The sequence below is a fragment of the Ctenocephalides felis genome, unplaced genomic scaffold (genome assembly GCF_003426905.1).
Source record: "Ctenocephalides felis isolate EL2017-DRISC unplaced genomic scaffold, ASM342690v1 CF-g0.4_SCAFFOLD_01886, whole genome shotgun sequence".
Classification (NCBI taxonomy): domain Eukaryota; kingdom Metazoa; phylum Arthropoda; class Insecta; order Siphonaptera; family Pulicidae; genus Ctenocephalides; species Ctenocephalides felis.
Window position 1 is genome coordinate 90,707,773 of NW_020538040.1, and position 25,624 is coordinate 90,733,396.

Consider the following 25,624-nt stretch of genomic DNA (forward strand, 5'->3'; position numbering starts at 1 on the left):
ACTTGGAAACACATTGCTATCTATATTTCCAAGTAAAAATCTGTCACTACTGCTTGACATCAGACTATTAGCGGCGGGTATCAAACCTGAGGCCTTTAATTGAAATCTTATAGCTCTAACCACTAATCTAAATATAAATAAAAATAATACAATTCGATCATATTTGAATATCAAATATGTGGTGTCTCAGACTTTAACTTTAAGTCGAAACGGGGTGATGGATTGACCATAATTGTCCTGAAAAAAAAATATAAAAAAAATAGGAGCTTTTGAGTCCATCCTAGAGCTTTGGTGAAATTATGATCATATTTTGGTTATTGTGGTTATTTTTGATAAATTTTGTTTATTTAAACTTTGAAACCGCAATCGTGAATAACATTTCTAGAACAACAATCAAAAACATTAACTCAATTGGGACATTTTGTTGGACTATGAATTTAAAATGTTTACAATCGGTTGAGTTTGAAAGTCCTTCTTTTAAAAAAATTATACTGTTATGTGTTGGCAAGTTTCATCAAAAGTTGGCGCATTTTTTAGTATTGTAAAATGGTGAAATACTTGAAAATTTTATTATTGAAAAATTTCGAGCAAAAAATAAAGACCTAAAAATGTCATGATATTGCCAGTACATTTTACTCACAATTTATCCCGTTTCGGCTTGACGTCATCCATATGTAGGTATATACATTTTTTTCCATTTGAATCACAGCATATATTATTTTGAATAGTTCAGTAATTGATTTGTTAAATTTAACAGATGACGATTAGCAGGCAATCGACTATTCTCCTTTCTATTTATGATATCTGATATATATATATATATATATATATATATATATATATATATATATATATTTCAACAATACTTAATTTGTATTTTGACTCAATTATCACTGCAGCAATGCCCTGAAAGGCTATTTTGACTTGGCATCATAATACTTGGGAGATCTATAATTCCAAGTTTTTTTTATATTTTTAATAGCAATCAGAACCTTATGTCCTATGAGCTGTTGGGCTGAAACTTCTCCTTACATCGTATTTTTTAGATGGTAACCCAATATAGTTAATCCATCCATATTTGATGATTTTGTTATTAGAATTAATCTAATAGGGCTGACTTTTTATTGGTGCAGCAATGCCGGGCAAGGGCTATTTTCACTTGGAATCATATTGCTATCTATATTTCTGACAACAGGCTGCTCGAAGTGGGTATCGAACCCGGGACCTCTGAATCAGGTCCCGTCGCTCTTAACCGCTTACCTACGGGGTGGGCCCCTATAATTTCAAGAGAGAATGTGAAATATAAGTTCTAGCTTATCATATTTTGAATATGATGCTAATAGGAAAGATTTTTTTCGGTAAAAATGCTAATTATTGACGTTGACTATATGCTAGTACATAATTAAATTTAAAGAATCAACCAGAATAAAAAATTCTACTGTTAGTGGAGCTATTATACTACTGTGTACAAATATGAGTGAGACTTTATGTAAAACTTTTGAAATCTGTATCTATTCTTCTATATCAAATTTATTTTCCCCACTCCCTCTTGGGTGCAATGCAATTATGCCAACGCTTTTTCCAATTTTCAAAACATTTATTTACTCGTCTTCCGGAATGGCCTTTAGTTCCTTTTTCGGTCTTCAATTGAGTCAAAACCATGGCCACGTAACGATTTTAAAGAAGTCCTATAATGCAAAATCAAACTTGGTGTTTTTGATACGATGTTGGTTGATATTTTGGCGAAGTCGTCACGAAGAATGAGTGCAGTGTGCGATGGTGCTTTATCGTAATGCGAAAACGACTTTCAAAATAGTGTTGACTTTTGACCCATTCGAAATTTCAACAATATCAGCAACCTCTCTAGTAGTCTTTCTTCTTGATCATTTTTTATGTGGTTTGTTTTCAACTTCAACACGCTTTCGGCCTTCTTTTAACAACTTGTGCCTTGCAATTCGCTATTGTTGTGCCATCAGCGTGAAATTTATTATAGATTAACACTGAGGAAGTTTAATAAGCAAAGTATGTAAATCAAACACCAACAACTATATATCAAGAAACGTTGAATTTATTTAATAATATCAGAAACTAAGACGAAGATTATGTATTTTATTGAAAGTTGTTCTCTCGAGGGCGTCCGCAGTAGAAGAGGGAGATTCTTATCGTCCTCGATCGGATTTCGCTTGGAAGGGCATCGGAAATCTTCGGAAGGCTCCGGAAGTCTTCGGAAGTTGCGAATAGATAGATAGTTCAAAAATTGGCGCAACACTATTGACATTGACTTTTCACGAAAAGCCTTTTGCACTACATTCTAAACATTTTGGCTGCTGATATTTTATTTTGCGCACAAATAATTCATTAATTTATGGGCCGATTCTGCCTGGCAAGGCTGCGTAGCGTTTTTCATACAAAGTGGTACTAAAAACTGTTGAAATGCTACGTGGCTGCTGTGCAGTCAGGTGTTTTAGATAGAAAACTTTATCTACGCATAAACGTAAAAAAAGAATCTTATCATAAGCGCATCTTTATGATATGGCATAATAACATATGAGTGAATTTACATTTTAGGTGTAAAACGTTAATCTGATTTTTTTTCCAAGCATATCAACTAAAAGTTAATAATAAAATCAATAGGTGGTACTGGTCTACGGGCAGGTCCATGAACTGACATAAGCTCCAACTCGATTCAGAGAAGAATAGTGTGAGAGATTTTCCATTTCACAACGCAGTGCCCGAAACTGGTTATTTTCAATTGAAAACATATTTTTGATCTATATTTTCAATTGATAAATGGATATTGCTGCTGCCCGATTCAGGTTGCCAGAGCGAGGGTTTGAACTCGCGACCCCGTCCATACGAGATAGCGCACGTTTGCCCGTTACGACATGGAGCACCCTTAACTACCCATATATATTCAATATTTAATAACTAAAAGTTATTAAAACATTTTGCACATTAGCTATAAAATTTCATGAAACGTGGTAAAGGTGTTGTACTCATTAAAGAAAAAATTACTTTCAACATTTTTTTTTATTATAACCAATAAATATTATAATGCTTAAAAATAAAACTATTCAAATTAGATACATATTTTAACAATAAAATGGAAGCGATTTGACGTGAAAGACTTCTTATGTTACAATCTGAAAAAGAAAGAACTTCAATCATTAAATGGTGCTTGGTAAATTTTGGTATTTTCGACTATTTAGAGCCAAAAAAAACAATTAGGTAATTTTTAATAATTCAACTAAATTAAAAAATATATAAATGCTTTATACGGAACTCCGGCTAAAAACAAATTAGATGTAACTTTATAATGACTATTTTATGTGACACGCCTACATTATATTGACTTAGACTTAACAATGAATACTTCTGATAAAATAACAAAATTAATTATAATTAAATCTTAATTACAACAGCGTATTGCCGGCGATGTTATTATATTGAATAAAAAAACTAGTTGCTTGAAGCCATAGAAATGAAAGCACTATTTCCTCCAATACAATTTTTAATCTTTCAAATCATTTTCGTGGATTTTTTTGTAAATTTAATCTTATATTCAAATATTAACATACTTATAATCTGAATATCAATCTCAAATAAGAATGAATGTACATCGATACTTACTATATTTATTAACCATATGATGGCACAGCTGGAGGGGGTCCCAGCAATCCGGCGCCGGCTCCGGTTCCGGATGGGCGATGGTTTGCAAAGCCGGCGTCTTGGTGATGCGATCCACCGCCGACTCCTGGCTGGTTAGGGTAAAAAGATCCACCAAATCCGGGTTGAGAATTGGGGTAGCGTGATCCTCCGAATCCGACGTCTTGGTGGTGTGATCCACCACCTACTCCAGCCTGATTGTAACTGAAAAAAACGTTTTTTTGGATTAAGGATAAATTTAGACATGAATTAGCATCTTCTTATAAGTTTATTAAGTATAAAGTACTTTGCTTATAATAATTCGTTTCTGATTGGGGTTTAGATTTTTAAGAATGTTTAAATACATGTTTGAATAAATATAAATTTGTATAAATAGTAATGTAAATAATTTTTATCAAAATGCTAAACTAGTTAGTTGCAAAACTCTGCGTAAACTGGATTAACACAATTTTTATTCCATAATAATTATTTTATTATTTTAATAATGGCCTAATAATTCTAATGGTTAAATGCTTGACTCGAATATAATCGGTACTGAAACTAGGTACTATGTACAAAGAAGTCGATAAACTTGAAATATTTTTCTGATAATACTAAAGAACAATATATTAAATATGTTAATAGAAATATATTTAAATTATTATGCTGGAAAATCAACGTATAAAATTGTTAGAAAGAAGAAATAATTAGAAGACGGAAAGAAAAATATATGAAAAATCATTGAGAAGAAGAATTAGTATAGCAAATGACAATAAAAAATTAACAAATATTATTATGTGACATGAATGGGCTCGCTCGTATATGAACGGCTAGAGGGTCTGGACCTGAATCAGAAATTCCAAGTTCGATTCCACTTCGAGCAGCTCGTTTTCAAGCAGTAGTGACAACGATTTTCACTTGGAAATATAAATAGTAATATGGTTTCAAGTGAAAATAGCCCTCACCCGGCGGTGCTGCACCAATAAAAATATTCGCTTTATTACAGAAATTGTAATAATAATTTATCATATAGAGATGGTACAACTGTTTGGGTTTCCCATTCTTTCGAATGGACTAGTAAAGTCAAAATACAGCTTATAGGACTATTATGTTCTGAGTGCGTTCAAAAATTTAAAAAATGGTGAAAAGAATTACCTTCCTCCAAAACCAGAACCGCCAAATCCTTGGTCGAGATGATGAGAACCTCCTCCTACGCCAGCATTTGGGTTGACGCCTCCTCCAAAACCAGTATCCAACGCGTGACTACCACCGCCGACACCAGCATTATGATTATAATATGCTGAAAGTAAAATATTCTTATATTAGATAAAACTTACATGTACAAAGACTAGTATTATCCCTAATTTTTTTATACATGTCTAACCATTTTTATAAAATTTTTGCAACCTATTACTTAAAATTTGTACGAAATAATTGTGTTTATGCAAAAAATTTAAAAAATGCATATAAAAAGGCAGTACATATTTGTTTTCAAACATATTTTTCTTTGGCGCTGTCTTAGAACAACGCGCGCGCCCACAAAGACCCGGCTCCTAAGGCATACTGATGATGGTACTAAATAAGAAGTTTTTATTATTGAATTAGGTTTTAATAACTTGAGTGATTGTTCAGTACGTAATTCCTAGAAATTCCAATTTTGCATAGGTAAATTAAAACTTAAATGCCATGAATTCACATGTGGAACTCGAAGATTATATGTTCTAATATGATAATTAGTGACTTTGGTATAGATAATATCTAATTATTGTTACATCACGATAATTTTTTAATGCCAATATAAGATGCTATTATTTTTTTATTTGCTCATAAATAATGTGGTTTATACCAAACGTGATTTATGTTTGCAGTCGCTTGCAACAAGAATGATTTAGCCGATCTTTTGGATTAACTGTCACATAAAAAGAATGGATTTAAATAGTAATTAATCTAATGATCTTTTTTATGTTTGACATTGAAAGTTGGAATATTTCAAAATCGACATTCGTGAAAATTTTTATGGAAGAAAATGTTTTGGATAAGCTTGTTCGTTAGGATAAAATGAAATTTACTATATATATATATATATATATATATATATATATATATATGTATATATAATATAATATATATATTTATATATATATATATGTATATATATAATATAATATATATATTTATATATATATATATGTATATATATAATATAATATATATATTTATATATATAATAATATAATATATATATATATATATATATATTATGATGGTTTTTAATATGAATATTTTCGAATCTCTTTGCTTCCATGAGCTCAAAAGCTTCCAAATTGATAAAAAAAAATCTCGAAAAGTTTTAGCTCTTAATATTAACTTGAAGATAGTCCGCACTCCAACTAAATTTTCTTATGAAAATAAGATGGGTAAACTTCTATGTATTCTAAAAATTTTATAACTGAGCGACAAGTGAATTAAAATTTTGAGAATAACATTGTATTTGCTTATTTTCATCATGGATAAAAAGCTTACAATATAAGTTTGATATATTTTATAAGTAATTTTGGTTGGAGTGCAGGCTATCTTAAAGTTAATATTAAGAGCTAACACTTTCAGAGAAATTTTTTAATCAATTTTGGAAGCATATGAGCCCCTGGTAGCAGAGAAATTGAAAATATCATATATATATATATATATATATATATATATATATACTAAACTTAACTACTAAATCATATATATATATATATAATTATTAAGATTAAGGAAGAAAAATAAATTTGACTGATATTTTTGCACCGCATAATTTAAAGAAGATTGAATGTTGCAGAAGAGTTTAACGCTCACAAATACTCTACTTACGATAAGCCAATGTAATGTGCAACGTGACACAAATCACAACTACAAACTTCAACATGATTCTGTTTATTTTTTCTGAAATATTTTGCCAAATTTATCACTGATATGGCACTTGGTTTTCGACGCGTACTGTGTTAAATCAATCACAACATTGCTTTTTATACGAACTCCGTAATGATATGTGTACATTGATACACAATGTTGACTCCCAATACCCCTACTTGATTTTTGACATCATTCTCATTATTTTCATAGGTTTTTTTGATTTGCAGTAAATATACGAGTTCTTAGTATTGTACGTGATACGTAATATTATATGTAAATATTTATATTAGTTAATAAATTTGCTAAGTAATTATCTTCTATCAGAATTGTATGATAATTATCATTAGTATTGCGCTAATTTTTGTATACTTCTTGATATGCATATGAGAAAAAAACAAGATTACACCTAATTATAATTAATTTAACTAATACGTTTAACGGTTTTAATAAATAATTTTCAATATTTTTTTTTGATGATGTATATAAAAATATGTGTCTTTGTTTTATAACCACAGGTTTCCGAGTAGAAATTTAGAATTCCATGTAACGTGATTTCAAGCAGTAGTGATGCCTATTTTTACTTGTACATATAGATTATAAATATGTTTCTATGTCTAAAAGTCCTTGACACTGGCCCCAGTTAAAATATCATCAGACTTAGAAAAGGGTCACCTTTTAAGAGCCTTCACAACCTTGAATGCCAATTCAATTCCTTGGATGCCTAATTCTTATACTTACATATTAGTCTTTAGTATATTAGGGTGGTCTTTAATATGAATATTTCTGAATGTCTTCGCTCCCAGGGGCTCAAATGCTTCCAAATTGATAAAAAAAATCTCTGAAAATTTTAGCTCTTAATATTAACATTAAGATAGTCCGCACTCCAATCAAAGTTTCTTGGTTCTTCTTCATAAGTAAATACTTATTTTATAAGATATATCAAATTTTCGTTGTAACTTTTTTAATTTATGATCTAAATAAGCAAATACAATGTTATTGTCAAAATTTTGATTCACTTGTCGCGAAGTTATATAATTCTAAAAAGCAGATAAAATTTTATTTGTGCTATTTTCATAAGAAATTTGGTTGGGGTTGGAGTGCGAACTATCTTGATGTTAATATTAGGAGCTAAAACTTCCAGAGATACTTTTATCATTTTGGAAGCATATGAGCAAAAAATAAAAAATATCTATTACAAGGACCACTATGTTGATTTATATATATATATATATATATATATATATATATATATATATATTATTTTGAATAACACAGTATTATGGTATGTGTTGTAAGATTATTATTAACTAATATAAACATTTTTAATTGATATGAATATAGAATTGTTAAATTATATACCGTGGATAGTTTTTGTGTTACTGTGTTATTCAAAATAATATATATATATATATATATATATATATATATTATTTTGAATAACACAGTATTATGGTATGTGTTGTAAGATTATTATTAACTAATATAAACATTTTTAATTGATATGAATATAGAATTGTTAAACTATATACCGTGGATAGAGTTAATTAAAAAATTCTTTATTCAATCGCAATTATTCGATAACCTCTTTGAGACAATAACATACATATTTATCTGTGATGGTTCCATTAATATCGCTCTGTGCTGGTATCAAATATAAAAATATGGCATAATATATTACTGATATTACGTAAATGATGTAATACACAATCTGCAGATTAAGTATTTTGAGCCGTGATTACTTTTTTCAACTTAAAATTGATCAGGTACTGATCAACCTTATATTCTAATTACTGAAAGGTACTGAACATCCGTATATTCTAATTAAATGCGATACTAAGAAAAAATAATTTTGTTCGTAATATATACAGTCAACCCTCGGTTAACGGAGGATTGACTATATATATATACGTATATCTATATATTAGGGTGGTCCTTAATAAGGACATTTTCAAATTTCCTTACTCCCGAAGGCTCAAATAGTTCCAAATTTATAAAAAACAATTCTCTGAAAGTTTTAGCTCTCAATATTAAGTTTTAGATAGTGCGCAATTCAATCAAACTTCGTATAGAAATGGCATGAAAAAAATTTGAAAATTAAAAAAAAAATTATATATATATATATATGGTAAATATGTAAGATAGTATACTTTGCTTAAACATTTTTATATAGAATTTTTAGCCAAAATTTCTAAATTATTGCCACATATTTGTGACATTAATTTTGACAGTAGAGTATATGAGCAAGGTATTAACCCTTTTCACTCCGATGCCGCCGCTCCGGCGACAAAATACATATAATTTTTGCAATTTGCGAGTGAAAAGGGTTATAATCATTAAATAGATATAAAACTTATACGTATGTTGTTGAAGATATTATTTTATTACTATTAGTGTGCTATTTTTCTTGTTTATTTCTATTTGAATTGCTATTTGTTTATTATTATATGAAGATATTTAATAATTATTTTGTTAACTTAGCGATGGAGATCGAAACTCAACCCAGTAATTAATTGTTGTGATATATCATTATTTGTGATATACTTTTAACTTAATACTTGTCGTAAAAAGATATTTTCAATTGATATCATATTTGAAATTAATAATTTAAAGTAAATCTGATATCACTACTGCTTGATATCAAGCTAGCCGATCAAACCGGAACAGTCATTGTTCTTTAGGGTACTAACTAACTCTATAGGGTACTATCCTAAATAACTGTAGCTTTTGTTACTTATTTGAGACGGTATCTATCAAGAAATTTTCTCTATATTTCGCACCTTTGCTTGCGATCAACATATTTCGCAAATATTGTTCGATTTGCTTGGAGATAAATTGTTTAAATACTATACGCTAATAAAATTTATGTATATACCCGTGTATGGATAAACCTTATGGCTTTCTAATAGATATTTGAGTTATCTTCCGCTTTCATTTGTATGCTCCAAACATTATATTCAATCATAGAATTGTTTATTTATTTTTAAACATCTATGATCCAATACATTAATTAATCAAATTTATTTATTATTACATATCGTTTTATCTTCTTATAGGCTTATAGTAATCGCAAAAAATCGAAAATGAAAGTTTTTATATATCTTTACGTTTCTGAACCATTTTGACATGCCTTACAATTAGAAAAATGGAGGTGCGTGTGTGTGTGTATTCGGATGCAAATTTTCTTCGACGATTTTGGGAACGCGATTTAACCGATTTGAATGTTTCAAAAAACATTCGATTACTATTGATAAGGAGACGTCCTGATTTTTTGTACATGGTAGGTCTAGCTGTTTCGAAGATACGGGCCAAAAAGTGCCAAATATGGTAATTCAGTTTTTAAGAGAACGTAGAGTCCGATTTCAATAATTTAAAAAACATTTTACTTCAATTGACAAAATTAAAAACCTGTTAAATTTTTGGGAAGGCAGGTTCAACGGTTTTGGGAACCGTGTGTAAAAATTCATTTGGCGGCCAAAAATGATTATTAGACATATGCACATCATTACCAGATATTTTATAAAGATTTTAATAAGTATACATTTGAGTAAAGTTTAGCTTTTAGACAGCGATGCGGCGCTTACGCGCTTTGACATTTTGTCTTTGCGCAGCGCGATTGCTTTGAAAAAAAGTTCAAAATTTCCGAAACATTTCAAAATATAAAAAATTTTTTTTAGAATTTTCAAAGTTCTCAAAAATTAAATTTTATCAATTAAAAAAAAAATGAATCTTTTTTGAAAAGAATAATTTTTGGTACGGGAGTTCCGGCAATATGCATTAAGGCACGATGCCATATACAACTAGTTATTATATATACATAAATGTGTTTGTATGTATTATGCACGCTGTTTCTAAATTATACGTTGAATACTCCAATATACTTTCATATATTTGCATTTTACATTTTTCACTTTTAAGAATAGGTACTGTTCTTTTCTTTCTGATGCTATAGTTTTTTTCAGCAATTGATTTCTGATTCGCATTACGTCTTGTGAGAATTATGCTTTCTTTTTCTAAATAGCAACTATTATACCTAGCTGTTGAGCAATGGCAAAAATTATATAATATTATAATAATATTAATAATAATATTATAATTATTATATTCAAATATTACCTAAATATCATATTTAAGTAACACGTTTAATTTCTCTTCTCGTACTTAAAGAATATAAGATGCATACAATTCAAAAATAAGTACAACAGAATTGTTTTTGTAAAAATAATTTATTTTGAAAATATCGTATCTCATTGAATGTTAGTTGACATTTATGGTAAAAAAATCTTCATAATGACTTCTGGTAATCTGATTCTCGTTTATTATTTTCGTTGAACGGCTTAACGTCTGAAAATAGAAAAAGAAAATTTATATGGCCATAAGTAATGTTAGTTTAATAGAGTCAAATGTAAATTGTGTCTAAAAAACAAAGAATAAGTCAATTGTGATGCACATAAATGTCAAAAGAAATTTATATAATAAAGTATAATTTTGAAATTTGTGTTAAACATTCAATAAAATCAACACAATTAACTTTGATTGCTTGTTTGTAACTACTTATGAAAATCTCTACTTCTATAATCTAAACCAAATATAAAGCAAACATTTAATTGTAAGATAAAAAAAAATCAATTTTATAAAATATTCAAAATTGAGGAAGAGTTTAACGTGTAGGTACTACTTAATGTAAAATCATATGTTGAAAAAGCTTTGCAATATAGATATTACCCATAGTAGCCTGCTCCATGGGTATTGTATCCAGAGTGAGAACCACCGAATCCAGCACCTCCGAATCCAGTATCCAAATGATGAGATCCACCACCTACACCGGCGTGTTGATTGAGTCCATGAGTTTGGTGTCCAAATCCTGCACTTTGGTGTCCAAATCCAGAGTCATGATGGTGGGAACCTGAAGCTACTCCTGCGTGTTGATTGAAACTGGAGTGTTGTTCTTGATAAGAGGAGTGACCACTGCTATGCAAGCCGCTGCTATGTAAACCACTGCTTTCGTGCAAACTGCTTCCGTGTAAGCCGGAGCCTGTAAATTGATATATTTTTATTAGGTGACATATGCCGTTTAAACGCAAGGTGATATGCATTTTAAATATTTTTTAATTAAGAAGTATTTGTTGAGAAACCAGCGGCCTTGTGGTAACAACGTGGAATATCAATTACTAGTTCAGGGTGTGATCCAAACCTCGGGCAGCATGATATCTAGCAGCAGGGCTGGTCTTACCCTAAATGCAATGCATGCGAAAAATGCGGGTGCAACGTCGAGAGGGCGTTATCACACGTAGTTTTTCATATAATTTCAATGACGAACTGTGAAAATAGTTTAAAAAAAATAGAGGATAGGGGGCGCCCTTGAACAGATGGTATGCGGGCGCTGAGCACCCTTGGAGCGCTCCTGCCTAGCAGAATATCAAATTTATACTTGATTATTATTATCAAATATGACATTAAGTGATAATATCATCGAGAGCATTGCTGCATAGTAATAAAAATTCTACAAACGCTATTCAAGTATAGTTAAAAAAATGTGCCACAGCTAGAAAAGGAGAACTAGTGGGTTGCTACCACAGTAGCTATACATCAAAGAAACCAAAACAATTACTTACAAGTGAAGTGTAAGTTGTAAGTGTCTTCATAGTAGAAATTTAGTCGCAATTCAAATATATAAAAAAATATTTGTTGTTATAACTGCGCTCTTAAATTTAGTTTTTTGGAAGCATGAGGTGTTTTATTTTAATATAGGAGTTATCCTACTTATAAATCATTCTCAGAACATTAATTCGATTTAAATTATTAATACAAATTTCTTTAGACCATATTTTCATGGTTAAAACCGGGACAGTCAATTTTAGTTATGCCAATCCGGGACGGAAGGGAGGCTTATGTTCTTTAAACTAAATAACTTAGAATGTATCCAATATAAATCAGAATTTTTTTGTTTGTTTAAAACTTTTTTTAAATCAATATTATTAACTGAAAGTAATAATTTTATTATTCAACTATTTTATCTTGGCTATATTAAGCCGGAATAAGCATTGGAATTTTGAATTTGACAAAGTATTGTTTGATATATCAAGTAATTGCAAACATTCAATTTTAACCTATACTTTTCGAAATTCCGGGAAAATCCGGGACAAATGTTCTAAATCCGGCTCTTAGAACAATCCGGGACACTTGATTGAAATCCTTCACCTTAATTATGAGCTAGGTCTGATTTTATCATCTTTATTTTATTTACGAGCAATATTAGGCGAACAGATGCTAATTGTATAAAATATTATTTATATCAATATATTATTTGAATTTAAACGGTTAGACCATTATTATTTCTCTTATAATGATTCATAATTTTTCTAATGTTGATAATTAATTTGAAGCAGCGATGTTGGGGAAAGTCTAGGATCACTTTTGAACATATTTCAGATCTACATTTTCAAATGAAAACCGATGTTACTACTGCTTGATATCAGGCTATCCAAAGTGGGTATCGAATCTGGAACGCTGGGTCTCAAAGCCAAAGTTTTCACAACTAAGGCATATGAGGAAGTCGAATAGCATTACATTTCCAGACTTTTATTAGTGTTCTTCATGAGATCTGAGTCGAATGCCATATCATATCCCTACAAATATGGTTTTTATATCTTTTGGCGTAACAAAAACTTAATCTAAACTGATATTAGATTATGAAAATATTATATGCAACAAAAGTTAGAACAATAATATTGAACCTAACATGTAATAAGTTTCAACAAAGCATTCGATCTATTATGAATCACTACGTAATTCTGCGCTAAGATTTTGTCTTAAGAGTAACTTTTTTATTTTTAAGTATTTAAAATTATTACTGTGTAATAATCCTTGTCCGTGGGTGCCTCCTGAAATATGTGAACCAGAACTGTGAATGCCCAAACCGCTTGAACCATGGCTAAAGCCATGACCGGATGAACCATGACCGCCAGCTCCGTAGCCGGCTGAAAACAAATTATTCATTTTATTAATTCGTTAATGATAATAATAATAATAATTAATAAATATTTAAAAATATAATGCTTAAGATATAATATTTTTTCAAATATTTGAAATATAACACACTTACTAATATTTGAGAATATAAAGCTTTTTCAATTATTTTATTTAGCATATAAAATGTATTATATTCAAGAAGGCATGCATTTATATTTCTCTGTTGCACCAGTTGTGTTCCAACAAATCTTTAATGTCAATTAAACATTCGAAAAATAAAATATTTTACTATTACAAAATTACATGATTAATTTTCTTTGTTTGTTTTTAGTAAGAAAAATGTAAATATGTTATGCTAAACAACATTACGCAAATGAAATTGAATATAGTAGAGACATTTGTGTATTTTGGTAATTTGCACACAAATGAGTAACAGTTGAATTTAAAATGTTCGTTTTATTTGAACGTTTAAATCCTAAGACCTTGAACGACATACTATAGTCATGTATATTTAAACAATTTCATTAGTTCGATAAGTTTTAATCAAATTTAAATAGTTCGATTGAATAACATTTACTTGTATTCAATGCAAGTTCTGTTTTCTTCGTTAATATTCGTTTCAATTAGCTATTAGAATAATTTTAAAAATTATGATGTGTTAATTGTTTTGCGAATTTTAATAATAGAAACTTAAGTTGATACCTATATGAAATTATTATAAACTCTTTTCATTTTTTTTGTTAATATCAATCAATAACACTAGACTTCACTCAATAGAGTGAAGTCTAAATTATTATTATTATAATTTTTCTTTCTTATTATTATTATTACTTATTATTATTATTATTATTATTATTTTCTTCATTTATTCATTATATCTTGATTGCTATTCTTAATGAAAAAATAAAAAATATCAAATAATAATATTCATATTATACAATATTATTTTCTGAACTGAAAGCGACCCTTTCCTCAAAAAAATATTTATTTGATTCATACTTCTTACGATATTTGGATATGGGATGACCACATATTCTGGAATTAAAATCAAATATCTTATTTCAGCAAAATAAAATTATAACTAATAGCTATTTAGTAAAACTTTATATGTATATGTCTATATTATATATAAGCTATTATTATATTTATGATTTTATTTTTCTGAAGTAGAGGCCTCTTTTTTCTTATAATTTTTTAATTTTTGTTTAATAGCGTATTACTAGATAGCTATTATTATTTATGATTTTGATTTTCCGATCTTATAGCCTCATTTTTCCTCATAGTCATAGAAGTAAACACAGCTCGAAGTATTTTGAATCCTAATATTCGGTTAATGTACCTACATTTAGATTAATTTAATTTGTTGTCAGTGCTTAATAAAAAAAATTTTGGTTTTAAAGTTCTTGAAAAAGGAGATAAATGTAATAATTAAATTAATAACTTTTTAATATAAAAAAGAGATTTTATTACAGACAACTAAAATCATCTATATATGTAAATTTGAACACAATATAATATTTAGTCATAGAATCTAAGTTCAAACTAGTATTTTTTCAATTATTGACGTTAATTTAAAATATTTCAAAAATTCAGTTTGTTTTAGAAAATAGTCATTCATCCTTCCCACATAGATCCATAGGAATTAGGATAAACGTCGGAATAAGGTTATTTTAAAATAATAAATACTTTTGATTACTGAACACATTATATTGACTTATACATAGATTTTCTGTTGTATTTAAAATACTTATTAGCTCTGTTTCTATTTGAACAGCTAGTTAATTCATTTCCATATATCACACCATAAATAAATACAATTATTTGCGTCAAATAATGTGTTAAATATGTTTCGATGTCATAATTACAGACAATAAATACTTACGTCTGGCTACAACCATCGGCAACAACACACATGCTAACATCAAAAACTTGTTCATGATGATAATGATTGAACTGTTAATCGAAAAAATATATAAGAAATATGTATTACTCTATCTTATGTTTGTGTTACACTGTGCCTCTAAGATTTTGGAAGCCGGTCTTTTATACGAATTGATTACCGAATTATATGAGACAACAGTAATAAAAATACGATCGCTTCCCTGATTCATTCGGTTCAATTAACTGCGTCATACATAATATTTCTTCTTTCAAACTAGTTTCTAAGAATTATTAGCTCTTTAGTTATACATGTCAATTTGACCGGAACACAAGGCTATGTTATTGTCTGCACCAATTGTTTAGAACGAGTTGCAAAATAGACGCATACTGCACTGGCCAGGTGATGGCTGTAGAAATTGAAAAATAGCCACTAAATTAACAATAAATGTCATAATACTCATAATTGTTCCGAGCTGTTAAATTTGCACGCATAATATATTTTAATGGCAACATAAAATGACTATGATTTATTGTGGTGATTTGAATTATGTACTGTCAAATTAGAATAAATTATTTCAATATTGCTTAACTCAATAAATCAAAGTAATTGTTTTCAAATATAATTCAATGATCTTTTCATTCATATGGCAAATAATTCTAATCGTTTCGGGAAATTCTTTTGACATATTGTATAAACTTAAATATTTAGTGATATTAATTTATTTACTTCTCAAAAGATTTTCGCTACATAATTCTATTTCCTAATTTGATGTTTTTCCAAATTATTTAATTTGAAAATTTAGAAAAGTATGTGTGCGTATGTGGGCTAAAGTTTAACCTTTTGTCCACGTTTACTGAAACACGCCTAAACCGAGTTTTAAAAGCACCATTACTTCGAATATAGTTAACTAGTCACAACTTGGGTTCGACTTCATTGGACAACTGCTGCCATCTATTCAAAAAGCCATATAATATCATATTAATTACTGAATGTCCTAATACATAGTTTGTAATTGAATTTATAACAAAAAAATCGAGAAGGATTTGCATCGATTAGTTTACCAAGTTTAACAGTTGAGCCATTTTTGAGAATTTGCAGAAAATTTTAGTCCACAATTTTGAAAATTTGAAAATCTTTGGCAATGTATCAGTTGGGAATCGTTCTTATTAGTTTTTGGCGAAGATCGGACGAGCGGTTTCTTCGTAATTATTAGTTGAATTTTTTTACGATTTTGATGAAACCTTCTATGATGGCAGAGTTCATAGTGTTAATGAACATCCTAAAATATTCGTCTATGCTCAGAATATCGTGACGTATTAAAATTTCAAAATTTTATTTACTAAATTTCAAAAATTACCAGTACCAGTGTGGAAAATATTTTTATAGATTACTCAAAAGAAAGATATTCTTCATTGAAGAAATCTCGTTTTAGACAATAATTCTGTCATTTTACCGTTGTGTTGATTTGAATTTCATTGGATCTCAATACACAGTTTGGATTTACCTAATAACTGACAATACAAGATAATATAGTTTATTAACCTCGAACAACTCTATTAAATTTACATTTTATTTAAATTTTAATTTATCTGGACGTCTCTTAATTGATGTAATTCATTATTATCTGGTTTTATTATTAGTAACTTTAAACATGTACAACTAAACAAATGTCATAAACAAATTGTATAACATTATTTCATTTCTACGAAATATGTGTATTACATGTTTATATTGATATTTAATACACTATCAAAATCATTGCGACCTCTGAACTCCGATATCGCATAAACTGGCATAGAAATTTTATAATTTTTATCAAAAAGTCTATAATTATTTAAATATATCTATATATTAAGTATACATGTGTTTATATATTTATATATAAATATGTACGCTTTTATATTTGTGGGTTTTTATACATTTTATACACGAGTAAACGATATATATATATATATATATATATATATATATATATATATATATATTTATTTATTTGGGTTGTCCTTAATATGGACATTTTCTAATTTTCTTGCTCCTAGGGGCTCACATGCTTCCAAATTGATAATAAAAATCCTCTATAAGTTTTAGCTCTTAATATTGTCTTTTGGATAATGCGCAATTCAGTCAAAGTTTTGTATGGAAATAGCGTGGGGAAATTTTCAAAAATTTTAAAAATGTTTTTTATATAACTTAGCAAACAAATGAATGAGTTTTCTTCGACGCTCTACAAAATAAATTATAAAAAACCTGTTTTGTAGAGCTTCGAATTTTTAATAAAAGATGACACGAATTGACACTTTTAATATATATATATATATATATATATATATATATATATACTCGTGTTTAAAATATTTCAAAACTTATAAATATATATGTCTTATAACGATTTTAGTTTTACTATTATACTTACTTTTAACATAAGTTAAAAAATATTTGACTTCATTTAATGCGCATTTGGAAGATTTTGAAGTACATATAGTAAATCCGCAATGAAAATAAATAAAAAATCCTCTAATAAGAATATTACAAAAAACAGATTGATTGTATCTGCCGACCATCGTGAGCTTGAAGTGATTATATAACTTACATATACTCATGTAATTGTAATTGTAATTGTTCGAAGAATTGAATTCTGTGCAGACAAAATCACAACTATACCGACTACAAACCATTGTTGAAGGTGGCAATAGTTATGTAATAATAGCATAGGAAATTAACAGGTTATTTAGATGTTTTGTAAGTCGAGACGGCAGTAAAATCTTTTGATAACGCGATTCAATTGCCAATATAAGTCACTGCTTCGTGGTTTATATATTTATGGCATAAAAGTGTCTAACGACTTCTTTTAGGGTTTTTAGCAACTTTATTTTTGTAAACACTACTTAATCAGCCTTGTATAAATAATAAGCATTAAACCGTTTTAAAGAAGTTGATCGCCACGAAAATATCAGAAAGAAAGTCACATGGGTCATGGCAACTTTATTTGATAATCCAGTTAAAATATATTAAAGAAAAAAACGGATATTTGTACTTGGCATGGATTTCTACCAAATCGCAGATATATATATCTGACATGGCTCATTTAGAGCTTCTTAGCATCACACACATATGACACACACCAAAAAATATTTTGTTAATATTTTTAATATTGTTCACTGTCTTTACGTTGCTAAAACGTGAAAAAGTGTTAAAAAATCGTTAATGTAATAGCTTTACGTTTCAAGACCCCGGGTCTGTAGGAATATTTTAGGAAAATTATGTATACAGGTTTTTTGTATATTTTTAAATCCATGTCTTTTACTTGAAACTAACCACTTATCATTTATAAACACCATTGATATTAACAATATTAAAATATTGAACATTTTTACGTTACTGCGGCGCGCACAAATATTTTGGTGAACAAAATATTATGTGATAATAATGACTATGCACGTAATACCGAGAATGATTAAATACATAAATATATATCTTAATATAATTTTATTAAATACAAACATTATGTATACATATGTATGAAATGGACATTATCAAAATATTTTTATCAAACTTTACTACATAATTTTAAAATTACGTAGCGTGTATCTTCAGATACTTAGTTATCTAAAACGTGAAATGCGAATGTATTGTTTTTAATGGAACTGTTTAATCTTTTGCTTGGGTTTACAGACCAAACTCAAGTTCAAGCTAATTAATTTCCTGGTATTTATTTGTAAGCTTGTATCTGTTTAATTCCTAAATTTTATAATTCTAACAGCGTTTTGAACGTTCTGTTCGATATTTTCAATACCGATGGGCTCTTCTTTTCCACTGTCCTCGCTGCTGTGGTGGCGGCGCTCCATAGGCAGTCGCTGTGCTGGAAGCCATTCCTCCTTTACCCGTGCTGAAGGCGTTGGCGATAGCCGTAGCTGCGCCTGGGCCGCCGTAGCCTTTATTAAAAATTATTTAAAAAAGTATTCAGCTAACGAATTTACTTAATTAATTTTGTATTTGTCGACAGAATAAACAACATTCTATAAAATATTTAGCTCAAGTATAAGGTTGTTCGGAAAGTCACTCCGTTTTAGCACAACTATATTTTTTTGAACCGAACATCACACTAAAGCCCTATAATTTTTATATGATTTGAAAACTTATATTTTAAGGCTTGTGTGTAAGAAATTCTTATCGTTTACATGCAGTAGTTTTTGGATGGTGCCACTTTCAATACGGAAAGAATTAAGCAGCATTTTCGACATATTTTACTCTTTTGCTATAGAAAAGGTACTAAAACTGATTAAGTCAAAATGAAATTGATCGATATGTACGAGAATGGCGTGTTGATAGTACGAGAGTGCCAAAATTGGTTTGCTAAATTTCATTCCTGGTATTTTCAAGGTATGTTCAAGATGCGCCAAGTTCAAGAAGTACGGTTGAAGCTAATAAAGACGCGAGAAAAGCATTAGTTGATGTAAACCGACGAATAATAATACATGCGATCCCAGTTAGTAAAAATTGATAAAATTTAACAGTTCAATGTAATAAGGTTCTCATAGAAAGAAACCTGCGTCGTCGCACTGACGTCCGAGATATGCCTGAGAAGTCTAGAAAGTTATCAAGTTTTGAAGCGAATTGTCACGAGGAATTTCAAGTGGGATGTGAGGAATACAATACACGCATTTGTCCATGGAACAAAAAAAGAACCTGCTCAAAACAGCTTAAGTTTGCCAGAAAAAGGTGATGCAGTATGTTTGGTAAGATTTTAAAGAAATTGTTCATTTTTCACCTTTTCCAAGATAACATAACGGTTAATTCAGATGCTTTATGTCATCAGCTAGATAAACTAAATGATATACTTTAATAGAAAAGATCAGAATTAACCTACAAGCAAGATACAGTCCTGCATCAAGACGACGCAAGACCTCACATAAGTTTGGTCAATCGCCAAAAGCTTTTGTAGCTTGAATGCGACCCAATGACACATTTATCATGTTCTCTAGGCCTGCCATCATTGGACAATTATCTTTACCGGCCAATAAAAAAAATGTTAGGCGGTAAAACCTTTACCTCAAAGCATGCCAAAAAGCACGTTGATCAATTTTTTACCAATAACGACCAAAAAATTCATGTTTTCGGAATTATGCTGATACCAGAAATATGACAAAAGATCTTCGATCAAAACTGACATTACATAATTTATTAAAGGAATTGTTTATTTTACGAAAATTATGTTCAAAAATGTCTATAAAAAGGAAGTTACTTTCCGAACAACCCAATAAATAAACACTCACTCATACATATACACACACTTTTAAACATACACATGAAATCATTGTGCTAAATTTTGTAAATCAAAAGTTATCACTCCAATAAGTTATTCGCTAATTAATTCATGGTGATAATATAAATATATTAGTACATTAATAGATGCGTCAACATAAAAATCAAAGCTCTACAATTTGATAGATGTTGGAAATAAATTAGCAAACTACGCTAACTAACTTAAATTTACAATTAATATATTACATGATTGTATATGATTTAAACCTCCAATTATATTGAGTCTATTATGCGGTATTCAAAACTGAAATAATTTGATTTAAAAATTCACTTGTGTCAATGATTTCAAATACTGTACCTCACATTGCACACAAGATAAAAAGACGCTCAGATCAAATCTTGAATCTTTTATGAAATCTCGAACATTTGTTCTGTATTCAACCAACTGATTAGTTAAATTTGTAATATGTTTATAATTACATGTAATAATAATTTTAAATTGTGAAGTCGAATTCAAAATTATATACGGAATTAAGATAGCTATATTATTTATTAAGGCTAGGGGAAAAATAATCTGTGCAAATTTTAGTTAGTTTTTAATAACATCTATCTATAATCATTTACCTTTGTTAAAGTTCATGGGGAAAAATTGATAGTATCCACCTCCATTGCCGCCTTGACGTCTTGTCGGGTTTGCGACAGGATTCATCCAAGCCTCCTCTTCTTCGTTCTCATCTTCATCTTCTTCCTCAGTTAGTACAACAGGTTTCTTCTGCTTTTTGTCTTTACGTGGTGCTTTGGGTGGGTATGGGGCTGTTGTGGCTGGCTTGTGATGCACATTTGGACTGTAACCTGGAGTGGGTGCTACAACGGGTTTGACGGCTGTGGGTACAGGTTCTTCAATTTCAATATTTGGTCGGTTTGTAACGGGTTCCTGGTTTTCCGTGTTGTCCCAACCATGTTGTGCTTCTACGGCTATAAAGAAAAAATGTGTTGCTAAAGATTTTACGCTTATATAAAACTAGCAAACCCGACGAACTCCGTTTCGCCACCAGATGGTTTCGTGAGAAAGATGAAGAAATTTTTTGTTTGTTTTATATGTGAAAAGGAAAGATTTGATTTTATTATACAATAGTAATAAATTTATTTTGATTACAAAAATGAAGTCTTTTATTGAACTTCTCTAAGTGAATGAAAGGGAATCCGCAAATTATCCGTTTCATTGAAGTGCTGTTTGGTAAACCACATTTTTTGTTTTTTGATCTGACGTTAACACAAACAAAGCGGATGGTTTTCCAACTCGTGAACAGGCAACGTATAACTGCCCATGTGAAAAACAATGATTTTCTAAATAATCTATTTGAAATTTATCCCGCAAACACTAAGCGATTGGCATTGAGACTTGTTATTGCGAACGCAAAGCGAACTGGAAATTGCGATTGTTTGAAGTCAAACCGAAGACCAGTCGGAATCATTGGTATGTCACCAAATCGCCAGCAATTTTTGATTGAATGGTGAAATTCAGTGCGTGTACATCATTATTCTTTGCGGCAAGAATTGCTCTTTGACTTAACCAATCATAATTCTGAAATTGACTAATGTCATTACTCGAATTTTTAATTACGGTGCGTGAAGTGCGTGAAGTTCCAGCAGCTTGCATTAAGGCACGATGCCATGCACAACTAATTTTCTTAGCTATAAACCTTGCGGAGCCCGAGACCTTTCCAACGAATGCAAAATTGTCGAAATCGGTTTGTGCGTTCTGGAGTTTTATCGTCAGGAAGGAAAACCCGACTTGTTTTTATAAATTATTTAAAACAATTGTTGATTATTTTCATTACTCGAATTTTTAATTACGGTGCGTGAAGTTCCAGCAATTTGCATTAGGGCACGATGCCATGCACGATGCCAAAGAATGCAAAATTGTCTGAATCGGTTCGTGCGTTCTGGAGTTATTTCGTCAGGAAGGAAAACCCGATAACCTTTTAGTATTTCAAACTTAATTTAGGGAGAATCAAACTATTTCGTATATTTAATTTAAACTTGCCCCGCTGTATATCTTTCCTTGTTTCAGAAGATTGATGCTTATTTTTTAAATCTTTTGCGTAAACGACGGAAGCAAATTTTTAATTGTGTGTGCTATAATATTTAAGCTTATTTCCATCAATTAAAGCAAAGTCAATTCTTACACTTTCAATACAATAAAGCGAAGTCGATTAGTCGATTGCAATCTTTAACAAATTTTTTTTTGATTATATATTATTTATATGTATTGTGTAATAAAACTTTTATCGTTATTATTTCAACCTTAAAAGACGCGTTAAATGCACAAAGGCGAAAAATTAGATTTAGTCCATTCATTATAGTAAGTTCACTTTGGAATTCGAGATACCTAGCTGTAAGTCTGTAAATACTTGTATATTGACACCCTAAAGTTGTCTCACAACCTACATATGGTATTGACACCCTATCATATGTAGGTTTTTTGGCAACTTTAGGGTGTCAATATACAAGTATTTACAGACTTAGGGCTGGGTATCTCGAATTTCGAGATTTTACCTAATTTAAGCTTAAAGGGCTGGACTAACTGCTGTTTCAAATGGGATAAAATTGACGCATATTTCTTATAGCCATTATATCATTTCCTAAATAACCATATAACATTTTATACGAATTTTGCAATTGGCAAACAATGAACAGTTTCGGAGATTCAAAAATTATCAACCTGGTGGGTTTTGTTGTTCAGCTATTTCCTGGCACTGGGTGCATGGAACTCCGTAGGTTTCACTGGGCACTGCCGGCGGTGCTCCGTAAGTTGGGCTGGGCGCTGCAGATGGAACTCCATACGTTTCACTTGGTGCGGCTGGAGGGACTCCATAAGCTTCGCTTGGTGCTGCTGGCGGGACCCCATAGGTTTCGCTAGGTGCTGCTGGTGGGGCTCCATAAGCTGTGCCGGCGGATACGGCTCCACCAGAGGCAAACGTTTCCATAGCGGCGCCTGTATGATGGGTAGAAAAGCCAGCAGCATTCTGTACTTCTGGTGCGCCGTAATATCCACTGATCAACATTGTTCGATGCGGAGTCATCATCATATATGGATGTTGCATGTATACATAACCTTATGGAAAAATGACAAAAATAATACTTATTATAATATTATCCTGGATAGTTTTTGTAATGGCAACTAATACGACCACGACCAATAATTATTTTCGGGATCAGGATTTACCACAGATATATAATAATACCATAAATAGGTCTTCAGTTGAATTAAAATCATGAAAGTTTAGTGTGAGAGAATTTTCAATGTTTTTCATATTCCCGTTTTCAAGTTTATCGATTTGGGCCAATTTTATTTTTAAGTTGGTAGTTTCTTTACTGACTTCTGTGTAAAACTTCACGCCAATTGGTTTATTGGTGTAATAGTTACGCTTCTGTTTGCAAACAAAGAAAAGTAATTTCTTAAATTTTTATAATGTCTGAAATTATTCAACAAAGAAGTAGCATTTAATTTTGTGCGCAAAATGAAGTATTAGCCGTCGAAACGTTTAAAATGTGTAACAGAAAGTTAATGTCAAGAACAAGTGTTTTTGATTGGCACAAATTGCTCAAAGAAGATCTAAATTATTTAAAGCGATTGGTCATTTCAAATGCTGCTTAGATATACCAAATGTAGATTATAATACACTGATTTATTACGAGAAGAAAACTTCACCCAATGCTATGAATGATTTTTTATAGATATTGTACTACTGCTTTTGGTGAATTGTACTTCTTTTTTTCTAATCTCGTCCCGAAGAAAACGGAAGTAAATTTTACTTTCTAGGTGTTTGTCTTTTGACAGTTTAAACAAATATTTCAATTTTTCAAAATACTGAAATCCAGATAAATATTTTACTTCAGCTACAGTTTCTCGGCCTTTAAGTAACATGTCTGATATTGCTAAATTATTTTTCATTAAAGCTATTTTTTATAATCCGTAAAAGTTTTATGAGTAAGGAAGCAACGTACAGATGACGTAGATTTTTAACTCATCGAAAATCATTATAAACTTGGAGCATAGCATAACGAAATTTTCTGACTTCAAGCATATTAAATTCATAAATGTACAATGCAATAATAACCATTATAATTTTACACTTAAAAATATTACAGATATCAATATTATTCTTATCAAGTATGTTTAAATTAAGCAATTTGCTTAAAAATTTAAACAAATGGGTTTTATATTAGACTGTTTTTGTTCAAATTATTATTTATACCATAAATTAAAAAATATATGTATGATAAATAAAATAATAATAAAATAAACTTACTAGCTTCTCTTGGTACTACTCGACCGTTTACCGACAATATTCCACAAATCACACCAAACAGAAGTACAGCGGTCTTCATTTTAACAAATATAAAATTAAAAACTTTAAATTAAAAAATGGTTTTTCTTTAATTTTTTTATTGAATTTTAATAATAAATTTTTAATTTTTTATGATGAATTCTGGAGCTAAGTCACTTCTTTGTGACTTCCACCGAAAGAACATGATTTTGAGCCCCAATTGTTGATTATTTATATTATTCACCCCACCTGCTCAGCCACTGAGCCCGTTAAGTCGAAGTTTTGATTGAGACGCATCTTGGTTTTAAATTAGACCTGTGCGATCTTATTAATATTAGAGGTACGTCTCGAATTCGCTGTCATGACAAAAAACAAGGATATATTTTGTGAATTCATTATATTGCAATATACGATACACGGAGTTTTTGTAATAAATTACTAATAAATCACTGTTAAATTTAAATTTTTGTTTCTCACAACCAGATAAAATTATATTTAACAATCCTAAGTGAACCATTAGTAATAATTTGTATTTTTGGGAATGATAATTTGCATATAGTAGCGCATCCGCTGTTGGTTGCAAATATATACAATCATGCAATACATGTGTTAAGATTTAACTTTTATGAGTAATAAA

At 29.8% G+C, this 25,624-nt stretch overlaps 3 protein-coding genes across 3 annotated transcripts; all 3 read right to left on the reverse strand.

Annotated features, from left to right (window-relative positions):
- Positions 1-3,072: 3,072 nt before the first annotated feature.
- On the reverse strand, positions 3,073-6,624 carry LOC113377422 (glycine-rich cell wall structural protein 1-like). The gene is made up of 4 exons (XM_026617740.1): positions 6,499-6,624; positions 4,801-4,945; positions 3,631-3,870; positions 3,073-3,143 (listed from the first exon to the last, which is right to left on the reverse strand). Exons 1-3 carry the CDS (start codon positions 6,551-6,553, stop codon positions 3,639-3,641), a joined length of 432 nt encoding a protein of 143 aa, XP_026473525.1. The 5' UTR covers positions 6,554-6,624; the 3' UTR covers positions 3,073-3,143; positions 3,631-3,638.
- A 4,209-nt stretch (positions 6,625-10,833) lies between these two features.
- LOC113377421 (filaggrin-2-like) lies at positions 10,834-15,522 on the reverse strand. Its single transcript, XM_026617739.1, has 4 exons — positions 15,392-15,522; positions 13,392-13,517; positions 11,263-11,572; positions 10,834-10,881 (listed from the first exon to the last, which is right to left on the reverse strand). Exons 1-4 carry the CDS (start codon positions 15,444-15,446, stop codon positions 10,875-10,877), a joined length of 498 nt encoding a protein of 165 aa, XP_026473524.1. The 5' UTR covers positions 15,447-15,522; the 3' UTR covers positions 10,834-10,874.
- Positions 15,523-19,177: 3,655 nt separating this feature from the next.
- LOC113375513 (predicted GPI-anchored protein 58) lies at positions 19,178-25,048 on the reverse strand. The gene is made up of 4 exons (XM_026615446.1): positions 24,970-25,048; positions 23,379-23,771; positions 21,278-21,628; positions 19,178-19,323 (listed from the first exon to the last, which is right to left on the reverse strand). Exons 1-4 carry the CDS (start codon positions 25,046-25,048, stop codon positions 19,178-19,180), a joined length of 969 nt encoding a protein of 322 aa, XP_026471231.1.
- Positions 25,049-25,624: the final 576 nt, after the last annotated feature.